This window comes from Callospermophilus lateralis, chromosome 14, assembly GCF_048772815.1.
Source record: "Callospermophilus lateralis isolate mCalLat2 chromosome 14, mCalLat2.hap1, whole genome shotgun sequence".
NCBI classification, from domain to species: Eukaryota; Metazoa; Chordata; class Mammalia; order Rodentia; family Sciuridae; genus Callospermophilus; species Callospermophilus lateralis.
In genome coordinates, this window is record NC_135318.1 from 19,353,913 (window position 1) to 19,368,352 (window position 14,440).

General features: G+C 39.2%; 1 protein-coding gene across 1 annotated transcript in view; it reads left to right on the top strand.

Moving 5' to 3' along the window:
- The first annotated feature begins 231 nt into the window (after nt 1-231).
- The window catches only part of Rab10 (RAB10, member RAS oncogene family), an 88,478-nt gene continuing 74,269 nt past the window's right edge, over nt 232-14,440 (top strand). The window contains exon 1 of the mRNA XM_076832725.2: nt 232-884. Coding sequence (XP_076688840.1) covers nt 758-884 — 127 coding nt within the window. The 5' untranslated portion in view covers nt 232-757. The remainder of the gene's footprint in view (nt 885-14,440) is intronic.

The following is a 14,440-nucleotide window of genomic DNA, read 5'->3' on the forward strand; positions in this document are numbered from 1 at the left end:
GGGCGTGCTCGTACCGTCGCGCACCCTATCAGGCGGCCACAGGGTGCGCGCCCGCGGCCTCGCCCTCTCTGGCCCCGCCCCCGGCCCCCTCTCGGCCCGGCTTCAGACAGAGATCCTTCACTCCTGTCTCCGCCCCCATGTGCCCTCAACACTCTCTTGCGCGCGTGCGCAGAGGCGGACCGCAGGGCGAGGGCGCGAGGGAAGGGCGGGCGTACGTCCTTGCGTGCGTCTCAGGCAGCGCGCACGCCGGCGTGAGAGGGCACGGGGAAAAGGTGGCTTTGGCTGGGGCGGCTTGTCTTCCTGGGGCTATGTAGCTGGGTTCGTCCGTTCGCGGTCTTCCTTTGCTGTCCTCGCCGCGTCCCATCGCGGAGTTTCTGCCCGGGAGGGGCTGTCCTCCCGCCCGCCGAGCTCCCTCGACGGCAGAGCTCACTCGCTCGCCTGTGGGAGCGTCCCGGCCGAGCAGCCCTGAGGGGGGAGGGGAGGCCATTTTGTCCCGACCGACTCCCCGGAACCGGGCGGAGCGGCTGGGAGAGGCTGCGGAGCTGCGGTCGCCGCCCTCGGAGGCCCGGGACGCCGCCACTGTCGAGGCTTTCTTGAGGAGGCCGTTCCTTGGTCGCCCGCATCCTCTCGAGCCTTCCTTTTTTCCCACGCTTCCCCGGTCCTCCGGCCCAAGAACGCCCGGGTGAGGAGTTGGCCGTGGTGAGAAGGACCGATCCCTTGGGGCCGCCGGCGGCGAGAGCCCGAGCCGCTCCTCCCAATGGCGAAGAAGACGTACGACCTGCTTTTCAAGCTGCTCCTGATCGGGGACTCGGGAGTGGGGAAGACCTGCGTCCTTTTTCGTTTTTCGGATGATGCCTTCAATACCACCTTTATTTCCACCATAGGTAAGACCTGTGGGTGGGTGGCGGACGGCCTCTGTAGCGGCGAGCCGTTTTCTCTTACTCCAGACATCTTGCTTCTCGTAATATACGCCTTTGTTTCAGTGATTCCGATTCCAAACGACAGACCCAAGTTACTGTTTGAATCGGCTTTGAGCTGACTGGGGCGGGGTCTTCCCATGCTTCCCATCCGGTCTTCTGCTTTCAAGGTCTCCCCCTTTGCTCTGTGCCCGCTGACACAAAATATGCAGCAGTTTACAACGTTCCAGAATCCTGCCTGTTTCTTTAAGTGACTTGACTGGCTTTTTTCATATTTGTGTGGAATTGATACATGTGTGACATTTTTAAGAGAAGAGATTTGAGTGTTTCGGGTTGAAGCAATACTAGCTAGGTGGTAAAGGCCCTAATTTATACTTGGGGGCAAAAAGAAGATTGCATATGGTCACAACCTGGAGTGAACTTGAGGGTTTGTGTGAAAAATAATTAAGGCAAATTAGAGAGGAAAAGTGAGTTGGCCGCGTTGACTAATCCATTGATGTGTCAAACAATCGGAGGCTCTTCGTGCTTGGGGTGGGAATCTATGGCATGTTTGCCTCATAGAGTTTTTCAAGACATCAACAGAAACAGTAATCTGAGAAACATGATCAGCTTCTGTCCTCAACTTGACAGAATAGAGTTTTCTTTTCTGGTTTACTTGATGCTAGAATTTACAGTAAAGTGTGTTGTTGTTCACAGCCTTAAGGACTCCTAAAACACTTTGACCACATGTTTCAGAATTACTTGTTGTGAAAGTAAGAGCTAAAGTTTGACCTTTTAATCGGTTTCCCGTTTAGGAAAAGAAAAGGGAAGGCTAAGAAAGTCCCTTTTGACTCTGGCACTAACATGACTTGTGTGCTAAAGTAATTGTGCATGAAGTTCACTTTCTACCTCCCACAATCCTTGAAGAACACCTGGTTGTCTGTCATTGGGAGCTCAGCTTCTGCATTGGGTCGGTGGAATAAAACCCTTTTAAAAATGTAACTAATTTTATAATGAGATTATTTGAGAGGTAACTGCTGTAGTCTTTGAACTCTGGGAGTTGTCAAAATTAAATTGGTTTCAACCAATTAATAGCATTATAGCTGGTTGGGATTTCTTATGATATTTATCAGCAATTTAACTCATTCTCATAAAACAAGTTATATTGAAATAAAATTGGACAAGTAATTAAATATGTTTTTTATTTAAATCACCTTCTTGGGGAAGGGGGCTTGTCATCATCATTCCCTGGGTACCATACTGTTGAGAGTATCATGATACTTAGAACTTGTTAGCACTTCTTAGCACAAAGTTTGCTTTTAATATTTTGCTTTTAGCTGTAGCTGGGTGGGTCAATCAGCAAATACCTAATGCTAGGCACTTTCATAGGCACTGTGGAGAAGTGGTGGACGCTGTAGACCCCTTGAGCATTCTGGTGAGGACAATCAGCAGCGTGGACAGTGCTAGAGTAGTAAGCACGGGGAGGAGGGGACTAGTCTGAATTGTGAAGAGTCTGAGTAGTCTTGCATGGACATGATGTCTTAAATGCGTTCTGGCCAGGCATGGTGTAGTCCCAGTGAGTTGCCAGGCCGAGGCAGGAGAATTGCAAGTTTGAGGCCCATGTAGGCAACTTAGCTAGACCCTGTCTCAAAATAAAAAAAATAGAAAGGGCTGGGAGTGTAGCTGAGGGATAGAATGCCCCTGGGTTCAATTCCCAGTATTGCAAAAGAAAAAGGAAAGAAAGAAAGAAAAACAAAAAACAAACAAAAAACACAATAAAATGAAGTCTGAAGAACAATTAAGAACTGGGCCAGAGGATGAGATAGTCTTTCTGGAGAGGGAGGATTTAATTCATGTGATCAGTTTTAACCAGCCTTTGAGAAGGATGGCATAGAGAGAAGACAGCAGAGCAATATCTTCATCTACTCTAGTTTTTTTGGAAAACCCAATCCTGTGAGAAAATGGCATAATTTTTGTGTGTACTTGGGAAATGTGTAGTGGTTTTGCATCAGGCCTGCTGGGTAGGAATCCTAGTTCCACAGGTTATAGCTCTGTAACTTTGGCAAGTTACTTAACCTTTCTCTGCTTCAGTTCATTCTTTTGATCATTCCTTCCTTTGGATTGAACCCAGGGGTAGTCTACCACTGAGCTAGCACTTTTTTTTTCTTTTTTTTTTTTTGAGACAGAGTCTCCACCTAGTTCTCCAGGCTGGCCTCCAACTTTTGATCCTCCTGCCTCAGCCTCCCAAGTCACTGATTAGGCACATTCAACATGCCCAGCTTCTTTAGAAATAACATTAATAATAGTATCTACTACATAGATAGTTGTTAGGATTTTATAAATGAGAGTAAAGTACTTTGGGTGGTGCCAGGCATTTTTTTGTAGGAGCTCAGGGCGCAGTGTACAATAGCTATATATAGAATATGTGAGTCTTCTGCTGTGAGACAGAAAGTTACACAATGTTACTTTATCAATTGAATGTCCCACACTTGGTAGTCCCTCAAATGTTTGTGTTCTTTTTTTTTTTTTTTTAAATATTTTTATTAGTTATTGATGGACCTTTATTTATATATATGTGGTACTGAGAATCGAACCCAGTGCCTCACACATGCTAGGCAAGTGCTCTACCTCTGAGCCACAACCCCAGCCCTTGTTTGTGTTCTTTTAAACAATTTCATTTTAGTCTCTGATGTTTATGTATTTTGATAAAAGATATTGACTAGTGTAGGCTGAGTACAGCTTCAACATATATGAGCTCTGTGCATAGATTTGGTAGTATACTATTGTCTTAACCAGTGCTGTTCAAAAGAAACGTGAGCTGCATACATGATTTCACTTTTTTTTTTTTTTTTTTGGTAGTGCTGAGGATGGAACTCAGGGGTGCTACACTTCTAAGCTACACCCCCAGCCCTTTTTATTTTTAATTTTGATACTGGGTCTGGTTAACTTGCCCAGGTTGTCCTCAAACTTTTGATCCTCTTGCTTCAGCCTCTCAAGTGATTGGTACAGGTCTGTACCACTGCTCCTGGCTAAGTAATGTTTTAACTCATATCTAAGATGTTATTTTATTGTGTAGTCAATTTTAAACAATTGAATTATTTTACACTGTTCTTCTCCAGTGTAATCTATATTTACAGCTCACCTTGATTTAGATTAGGCATATTTCAAATGCTCAGTAGCCACATATGGCAGTAATTACCAATAGTTCACGTCTAGACAATCCAAAGGCCAATTGATTAATGTGCAGATAACTAGAAGTACTCTGAATGTGTACTACTTTTTAGGACATTTAAAATATTAGTTGAGTGGGTAATTTTACTTACTTACTTATTTATTTGTTTTGAGGTGCTGGGGATTGAACCCAGAACCTTGTGCATCCAGACAGGAACTCTGCCAATGAGCTATAACCCAGCCATTGTTTTTTCACTTATAGCATTCTTTAAGTATAAATGATAGAGATGTTTGTGAGTTATCATTTAATTGTTATTGTTTGTTTATTTGTTTTTGGTGCTGGGAATTGAACTCAGAATCTTGTGCTTACTAATCATGGGCTGTATAACTGGGCTACACCTCCAAAACCAGCATCTGAGATTTGGTGGTGGTTTTTTTTTGGGGGGGGGGTACTGGGGATTTGGGGATTGAACCCAGAGGCACTGAGCCACATCCCCAGCTCTTTTTTGTATTTTATTTAGAGACAGGGTCTTATGTTGGCTTTGAACTTGTGATTCTCCTGTCTTCAGCCTCCTAGCTGCTGGGATTACAGGCATGTGCCACCACACCTGGCTGGGGTTTGTGATAGAAGTAGAAGTAATTATTTACTTGTGTTCAGAAAGCCCAGACTCTCAAAATAATGTAGGTACTCATTATTTCAGGCACAGTTTTTCTTTCTTTTTTTCTTTTTGGAACTGGGGATTGAACTCGGGGGCACTCAACCACTGAGTCACATCCCCAGCCCTATTTTGTATTTTATTTAGAGACAGGGTCTCACTGAATTGCTTAGCTTAGTGCCTTACTATTGCTGAGGCTGGCTTTAAATTTGCAATTCTCCTGTCTCAGCCTTTGGAGTCGCCATTGTGCCCAGCTATAGTTGTTTTTCTTTCATTATTTATTTTTTTAAAATATTTTTTTTCTAGTTGTATTTGGATACAATACCTTTATTTTTATTTATTTATTTTTATGTCGTGATGAGGATCGAACCTAGTGCCTTACCCGTGCTAGGCGAGCACTCTACTACTAAGCCACAACCCCAGCCCCTACAGTTGTTTTTCTTAATGAGGATCGGTTCTTTGAAGAAATAATTTTTGTAGATATATAGTGTTTATTGTAGTTACAGAGACTTGAATTTATAAATTTTTCTGTGTTCTTTCAATTCTCACATATTTGTAATTAGAAATTATGTAAGATATTTGTGGTCAGACTTATTTCGGACAGAAATAATTGCAAAAACAAGTTCCTGGTATGTTCTGCACTAAACCAATCTCAAAGCAAATTGAAGACACTGGGATATAAGTTGCACAAGAGCAGAGATCTTGGTATTTGTTTGGCTAATAAGTATGAAGTACCTAGAAGAATCCCTGTATTTAATGGGTGCATAATAAATAAAGGCAGGCAGATACATACAATCAGGATCCTTTTAATATAGGATTGAAACTAGTTTAATGTTTTTCTTTTCACCTACTTCCTGAATATTAAGTGAAGTAGTTTGGGATCAGATTTTACTTAAGACTATTAGCTAATATAATTTTACGGCAAACTTGGTCTTTGCAATTGAAAGATTGTAAAAGTTGTTTTAAGAAAGTTGCTTTTTGTTGGATAACAGATTTCAGTGGCTGATTTGGTTATAACTCTTTTGGCAGTATGAGCTCAGGAATGTATTCCCCATTAGTGATTTGAGAGTCACATAAACTTGTCTCAAAAGTACAAATTTTTAGTAGGGTGTTTCCTTTGGATATGCCATCTTTTGATGTTGCTAATCCTCCACCCACCCCAGATTTATGATTACTTTTTCCACAGGCAATATCTTCCATTGGGAAATGGAGCCTCTGGACTCTGTGTGAGTTAAAAAAAAATTATACCCCCGGGAGAGGTATAATGCATCCTTTTTCTCGTCTGGAGTGGTTTCACTAGCTTTGGAAGAATAAGTTGAGTCTACTAATTTGCATTTAGGAACCAGTTGATTAAATTGAGCCAAGTCCATTTTCTGTAGAGTGGCTGCTGTTTTGGAGAAATGAGCCAAACCTTTGTCATGTTAGATGTGTCTGGGCTCTCCTGTGATACTCAGGCAGCAGCTCATGCAATAGGAATGTCACAGTGCCTAAGGAATTTTTCTCAGTTGAACATATACTTTAGTATTGATTAAAAACTGTTTAGGGCTGGGATTGTAACTCAGAGGTATAGTGCTTGCCTAGCATGTGTGAGGCGCTGTGTTTAATCCTCAGCATTACATAAAAATAAATAAAAAAAGGTATTGTGTCTATCAACAACTAAAAAAAAAATAATCTAAGGCTGGGGCTGGGACTGGGGCTCAGTGGAAGAGCGCTCACCTAGCATATTCGAGGCACTGGGTTCAATCCTCAGGACCACATAAAAATAAATACATAAAATAAAGATATTGTGTCCAACTACAACTTGAAAAAAAAAACTTATCTAGACTTTTCTCCAAAGCACATGTACAAATGGCCAATAAGAACATGAGAATATATTCAATATAACTAATAATTAGTAAAATACAAGTAAAAAATCATAGTGAGATGTTACTTTATACCCATTAGGATGGCTAATATCACAAACAGATAACATACAAGTGTTGGTGAGGATATGTAGAAATTGGAGCTCTGGTGCATTGCTTGTAAGAATATGAAATGGTATACCTATTGTGGGAAACAGTATGGCACTTTTTCTAAAAATTAAGAATATGATCCAGTAATTATGCTTCCAAGTTATATCCAAAAGAATTAAAAGCAGGGACTTGAACCAGATGTTTGTACACTAGTGTTCATAGGCATATTATTTACAGTAGCCAAAAGATGGAAACAAATGTTCATCAGGGAATGGATGATTAATAAACAAAATATCTTATATTTGCACAGTGAGCATTATTCAGCCTTAGAGAAATTCTGATAAGAGAGAGGTACAATACTTGAAAACATGCTATGAAGTGAAATAAGCCAGACACAAAAGAACAAATATTGTGTGAGGTGTCTAGAATATGCAAATACATAGAAATAGGAAAACAATGATTTCTGGGTTGTGGAAGACAATGTTAGAGGGAGTTATTTTTTAATGGGCACAGAATTTTAGTTTGAGAGGATGAAAAAGTTCTGGAGATAGGTCATGGTGATGGTTGTATAACATTAGAATGTGTTTAATGCCACTGAATTGTACTTAAAAATGTACTTAAAACTGGTTAAAATGCACAAAAAAGATAAAAACTGTATAATTTCACTTATATGAGGTATCTAAAGTCAGAGTGATAGAAACAGAAAGTAGAATGATGATTACCCATGGGCCAAAGCCTGAGGGGGAAATAGAAAGTTGTTTAATTGGGTTCAAAACAACTCATTTCAGTTTGACAAGATGAAAAGGTTCTATTGCACAACTATGTTATATATACCCTTCTCCCACTGTGTAGAAATGGAAATGATTCCAGGCCTCTGTGCCAAAATCTGTGGATCAAGTCACTGTACAAAATAGTATAGTATTTGTGCTGGATGGAATGGTGCACAACTGTAATCCCAGTGATTCGGGAGTCTAAGGCAGGAGAATCACAAGTTCAAGACCAGACTGGGCAATTCAGCAAGATAAGACCCTATCTTAAAATAAAAAGTAAAAAGGAATCTGGGTATAGCCCAGTGGTGGAACATTCTGGGTTCAAATCCCTAGTGATCCCTCCCCCAAAAGTATATATAATATAAATTATGCACATCTTTCCATAACTTTATTATTATTTTGCTAGTGTGACATACATTTAATGGGCACAGAATTTTATATATATTTAATGGGCACAGAACTCACTGGGGAGTGAATCCAGGGATTCTCAACCTCTGAGCCAAATCCCCAGCCCTTTTTTGTATTTTATGAGAGACAGGATCTTACTGAGTTACTTAGGGGCTCAATAAGTTGCTGAGGTTGGCTTTGAACTTGAAATTCTCCTGCCTCAGCCTCCTGAGCCTTCAGGGACTATTCGCCTCTACACCCAAGTACTAGTGTGAATTAAATTTTTTTAAATTCTTTTTAGTAATACATGACAATAGAGTCTATTTTGATGTATTTATACAAATGTTATTTTAATTAGGATCCCAGTTATACATTTTAAGTAATCTTTAAGATTACTTTTTTTTTTTTTTTTCCATTTTATGGTGCTGGGGATTGAACCCAGGGTCTTGGGCATGCTAGGCAAGCCTCTAACACTGAGTTACAAGTATCCCAGCTTTTAGATTGCCTTTATTACCCAATACTATGTAAATGTTGTGTGAATAGTTATTTTGTATTGTTTAGGGAATAATCTGTACATGTTCAGTGTGGAAGCAATTTTTTCCCCAAAATGTTTATGTGTGTGTGTGTGTGTATAAATATATTTATAATTATTATTATTTTTTTAACTTGTTGATGGGCACAATACCTTTACCTTATTTATTTTTATGTGGTGCTGAAAATCAAACCCTGTGCCTCATACGTATGAGGCAAGCTCTCCACCCCAGCTCTTCCCAAATATTTTTATTTGTGGTTGGTTGAACTGAATGATAGGCAGTCTATAATGCAGTATCTGTTGATGCTGAACCTAGTGATGTGAGGGTAGATTGTATTTAACACTACTGAATTTTATACTTAAAAAGGGTCAAAATGTAGTTTGGTAGTAGAGTGAATGCCTAGTACGTGAAGGGCCCTGAGTTCAATCTCCATCTACCCCCTCACTTCAAATAGTTAAGATGGTAAATTTAATGTTGTGTTTTTTACCACAGTTGATGGTTTAGTGGTAAGTTTCCATTCAGTGTATTTTATAGCCCTTAACAAACAAACAAACCACAAAACTATTTAACATTTGATTTGGCTTTCTAAAAGAGCATTTAATCACCAATAGTCCCTTCTGTTCCAGGTGATAGCTACTATTAACCAGTGGTCAGTGAGTCAGGAGGATCCTTTATCATAGTTTCCCATGCTTTAGGATCATTGGTCTATACTTTCAGGTATTGAACGCAGGTTTGTAATTTAACCCAAGGATGCTTTACCACTGAGCCTCATCCTCTGCCCTTTTTATTTTTTATTTTGAGACAGGGTCTTGCTGAGTTTCTTAAAGCCTCCCTGAGTTGCTGAGGCCAGCCTTGAGCTTGTGATCCTCCTATCTTAGCCTCCTGAGTTGCTGAGATTACTGGCATGCTCCACCATTCCTGGGGTATTGTCTTTTTATTGTGCATAGATCTCCTTGGAATCACAGAATGTTAATGCCAGAGAGAATCCTACATTGAATTTTCAGAGAGGTGGAGCAACTTCCCAAAGGTCATATGGTTAATTAAAGAATCTGACCTTTCTTTCCTGTCCTTCCTACTTGGAATTGAACCGAGACCTACCTCTGAGCTACATTCTAAGCCCTTTTTTACCTTTTGTTTTGTTTTTAAATACTTTTAGTTGAAGATGGACATGATATCTTTATTTTTATGTGGTGCTGAGAATTGAACCCAGTGCTTCACATGTGCTAGGCAAGCGCTCTACTGCTGAGCCACAACCCCAACAACCCTTTTTTACTTGCTAAATTGCTCAGGCTCATCTCTAAATTGTGATCCTGCTTCAGTGTCTTCAGTAGCTGGGATTATAGTTGTGTACCCCTGTACTCAGCTAGTGATGGAGGTGTTTTTTTTTTTTTTTTTTTTTTTAATACCGAGGATTGAACTCAGGGGCATCTGACCACTGAGCCACATCCCCAGCCATATTTTGTATTTTATTTAGAGACAGGGTCTCACTGAGTTGCTTAGCACCTCGCTGTTGCTGAGGCTGGCTTTGAATTTGCTATCCTATTGTCTCAGTCTCCTGAGCCAACGGGATTACAGGTGTGGAGTTTTGATTCCTTTGGGACCATGTTTTCCATTCTGAGAATTTTGTTGGTAATATTAAAATAACAATGATAGGATAGTTCTAATCAATTTAATTTTAAAAAGTAGAGTTGCTTTTTTTCTGGTGGGGGAGGTGACACAAGATTGGGAAATGAGAAGCCTCAGTATCAGATATCAAGTATTTTGTTTGGTTTACTTGCCTTTGCAAATTTAGTGCATAATAGGGCACAATTGATAATGTTAGAGACAATTATTTTTTTAAAAAAGATTATCGTTGGCGCTGGGGATGTGGCTCAAGCAGTAGCGCGCTCGCCTGGCATGCGTACAGCCCGGGTTCAATCCTCAGCACCACATACAAACAAAGATGTTGTGTCCACCGAAAACTAACTAACTAAATAAAATTCTCTCTCTTTCTCTCTCAGAAAAAGAAAAAAAAAAAAAGATTATCGTATGTAATGGTGTACAGGGTGTGGCAAAAGAACTACTGATACTCTTGTTTGGTATGTAGAAGGGAATGAATGGTAGGAGAAATACTGGTAATCTGTTTGCACTTGTAATAATACAAGATTATCCCTGTAGTTGCTATGATAGCCACTGTGATAAACAGAAATGGGGGGTGGGGGGGTTGTTGAGTGTTGGCTGACAAATAATAGACTATTAAGAATAAAATATAAATTGTGTAATTAAAGAAATCTGCATGTGAAAACTGCCTATGGAGATGGTTGTCATAGAGGAGGACTTTGAAGAAGCTACAAAGAATGTTGTGTTGTACCCAAAAGACTGATAAAATTCTTGTAAAGACACAGAATGAATTCCTTTAAATAGATAAATAATTGATAAATTATGGAATAATTTCTTTAAATTTTGGTTATAAGGAAAGGAATTTGAAGATGATCAGAATAAAATTCTGGTGAATAAACTCATTGTAAAGAGAAACAAAATTTTTGATCTTTTTATTTTTTAGTTCTGGGAATTGAACCTGGTGTGTTTTGCCACTGAACCACATCCCCATCCCTTTTTATTTTATTTTTTTTTTTGAGACAGGATCTCACTTAGTTGCTTAGGACTTCACTAAGTTGCCAAGGCTGATCCTCCTGTTTCAGTCTCCCTAGTTTCTGGGATTACAGGCATGAGCCACTGCATCCTGCAGAGATGATGTTTTTGAAGACAGTGCCATTCATTTTGAGTTGCCATGCATAAACGATTGCTTGATGTTTGTCTTCCTTTCCAGAGATAAAAAAAAAAAAATAGTATATTTTTGAGGAAAATAGCAAATGGTAAAGGAATGCTACATTTTCCAGTGTGACCTAGAAAAAGCATCCAAGGTTATAAGACAGGAAATGGAAAAAAAAAATTATTTTGGAGACCCAAAAAATGTACAGTGTATCAAAATCAGAACAGAGGACAGTGTTGATTTGTTTCATATCAATAGCCTTGCTTATGCAGCCCTTTTATTTAACTGAAATTTTTATTAAGAAAATTGTAGATTCACATAGTTATGAAAGATAATACAGTTATCTGCATAATACAATTATTAAAGATAATAATTGCTTGTATACTTTGGTTTATTTGCTTCATAGTTTCAGTTCATGGTTGCTTGACCCAGTTGCTTTATGCCTGAGTGGGACAGTACATCTCATGGCAGGAACTGTGGTGTAGGAGGCTTGCTAATTTCATGATGGCCAGAAATGGGGTGGGTTGCCGGTATTCCAATATCACTGTGAAGGGCATATCCATCCCCCGCCCCCAGCTTCTTCCATCTAGGTAGGCCCTACCTTGTAAAAGTTTCTGTTACCTTCCAGTGTGTCTAAGACTTTCAACACAGGGATTTTTTGGGGGACATTCACGATCCCAAAGAGAGAGAGGGTAGGACAAAAAGGGAAGAAGAGATAATTAAATTCTGCACACTTTTATCACTTGGAGAGCTTCATGTATCCATCCCCACAGTCAAGATGCTGAATTGTTCCAAGGAACATGCATCCTTCATGTTCTTTTATTGGCCCCTTGCCCTGCAAATTTCTCCCCTCCAAACCTTGGTAACTGTGAATCTGTCCTTCATATCTAAAATTCTGTCATTTCACAAATGTTATATGAATGAACTTGTATACACAGTGTAACCTTTTGGAATCCATTGGCTCAGCATGAGGACTTGGAGATTCATCCAAGTTTTTGTATGTATGTATCACTAGTTCTTTTTTGTTGTTGATTAATAGCATTTCATGGTATGTGTGCACCACAATTTGGTTAACCATTTTTTTCTCTGGCTTGTTTTTTAAAATGGCTTTATATTTTACATATGAACTTATATATAATTTGAGTTAATTGAGTTAATTTTTGTTTCTGGGTTGGAGTTTAGGGTTGAGGGTTTTTGTTGGCCTATGAAAGGGATGTCCAGGGACTATAGTATCATTTAATAAGCAACCCGTATAACATATAGTTAATCTGATGATGCACATATTCTAAAGGATTCAGATATTCTGTATGACCTAAGAATGAAAAATGGATTTAGTGATTGACTCATCATAGAATTGCTTATTCTTACCAGTGATACTCATATTTGAAATAAATATTACTGAAAGATATAGAGTAATAGGACTGTGGGATATAGCTCAATAATAGAGCGCTTGCCTGGCATGTGCAAGGCCTGTTGTCTTTTTTGGGGGGTTTGGTGGGGGTAGGTACCAGGGATTGAACTCAGAGACACTCAACCACTAAGTCACATCCCCAGCCCTATTTTGTATTTTATTTAGATACAGGGTCTCACCAAGTTGTTTAGCACCTCACTGTTGGTGAGGCTGGCTTTGAACCCACGATCCACCTGCCTCAGCCTCCTGAGCTGTAGGGATTACAGGCGTGCCCCACCATGCCCAGCAAGGTCCTGGTTTTGATCCCAAGCACCTTAAAGTGTGTGTGTGTGTGTGTGTGTGTATAAAAGAGACATCTTTTAGCTCTTTGTTCTGTTGTATGTTTGTATTTTCAAAAGAGGTGCTTATACAATTGTCTCTTCTTTTTTCTTTTTTGTACTAGAAATTGAATCCAGGGGCACTCTATCACTAAACTACCCAAACTCTATTTTTTATTTTGAGACAGGGTCTTGCTAAATTATGCAGGTTGAACTTGCAATTCTTCTGCGTCAGCCTCCCATGTGGGAGGGATTACAGGCGTGTATCACAGTGCCCAGCTACAGGTATCTCTCTCTCTCTCTCTCTCTTTTTTTTTTTTTTTTAAGAGAGAGAGAGTATTTTTTTTTTTTAATATTTATTTTTTAGTTTTTGGCGGACACAATATCTTTGTTTATATGTGGTGCTGAGGATCCAACCCGGGGCCGCACACATGCCAGGCGAGCACACTACCACTTGAGCCACATCTCCAGCCCTACAGGTATCTCTTGAGTCATTAACACTGAATGAGAATTTTGAACCTTTTGTAATCTCATCTCACTCTGTTCTAGTTCTTCATTAAATTGATATCAGTGGTTGCATTAGTATGCCCATTGAATATTTCCTAGATAGCTAAGTAATCTATATTTTCTAAGTAAAAAAAAGAAATTTATTTATCTGTTTATTTTTTGGTGTAATGGGAATCAAATTCAGGGCCTCACACATGCTAGGCCTAAAAATTCTCCCATCCATCCTTAAAAATTCTCTTTATTTGATTAATTTCCTTTTACCCTCGTCTCATCTTCCTAATCCTTTAATAACCTTTCAAAATGAGTTTTTGCACAAACCATCAGAGAGATAATCTTTTGTTTTTCTGGACATCTCTTCTAGACGTTTTCTTCTTGGCTTTAGTAACATCTGGTAATAATTAGGCCTGTTGCATAGATGTTGTCTTGGGAATTCCTAGGTATTATCTTCTGTGTTTAATACTGTTTTTTGTCATATCTTTGTTGACTTACTGCCTTGCAGAATATCATACCCTAACTTTTTGCAGAAAGGGTGGTGGTAAAGGAAAGTTTTTCATGATTGATTGTCCTTTTAAAAAAAATTAACAACATAGGGACTGGGGATGTAGCTCAGTTGGTAGAATGCTTGCCTCACATGCACAAGACCCTGGATTTGATCAAAGCGAGTGTTCTGCCTCTGAGCTACTTCCCCTACCTCTTGACAGTGTTTTAATTCTTCCCTTTCATTCATTCAGTTTAGTGACAAGGCATGGAATTCTAGGTTGAAAACAATTTTCCCCTTATAATTTTGAAAGCATTACCCATTTTAATTTTTTAAATTTCTAGTAACAAATATTGTAATAATATACATTATTGGGTGAGTCTTTTTAAATAAATCCACTGTTTTAGTTACTTGGTAGGCCTTTGTAGATCCTTTAATTCTTGAAGTTTTCCTGTGTGTGTGTATTCTTGTAATTTTTTTTCCCCTTGATTTTCTGTTTTCTTTTTAATTGGATTCCTGGACTGATTATCTTATTTCCTATTTTCCAGCTTTGTAAATTTGTTCTAACTTCTGGGGGATTTCTGCAACTTTATCTTTTTTTTTATTTTTT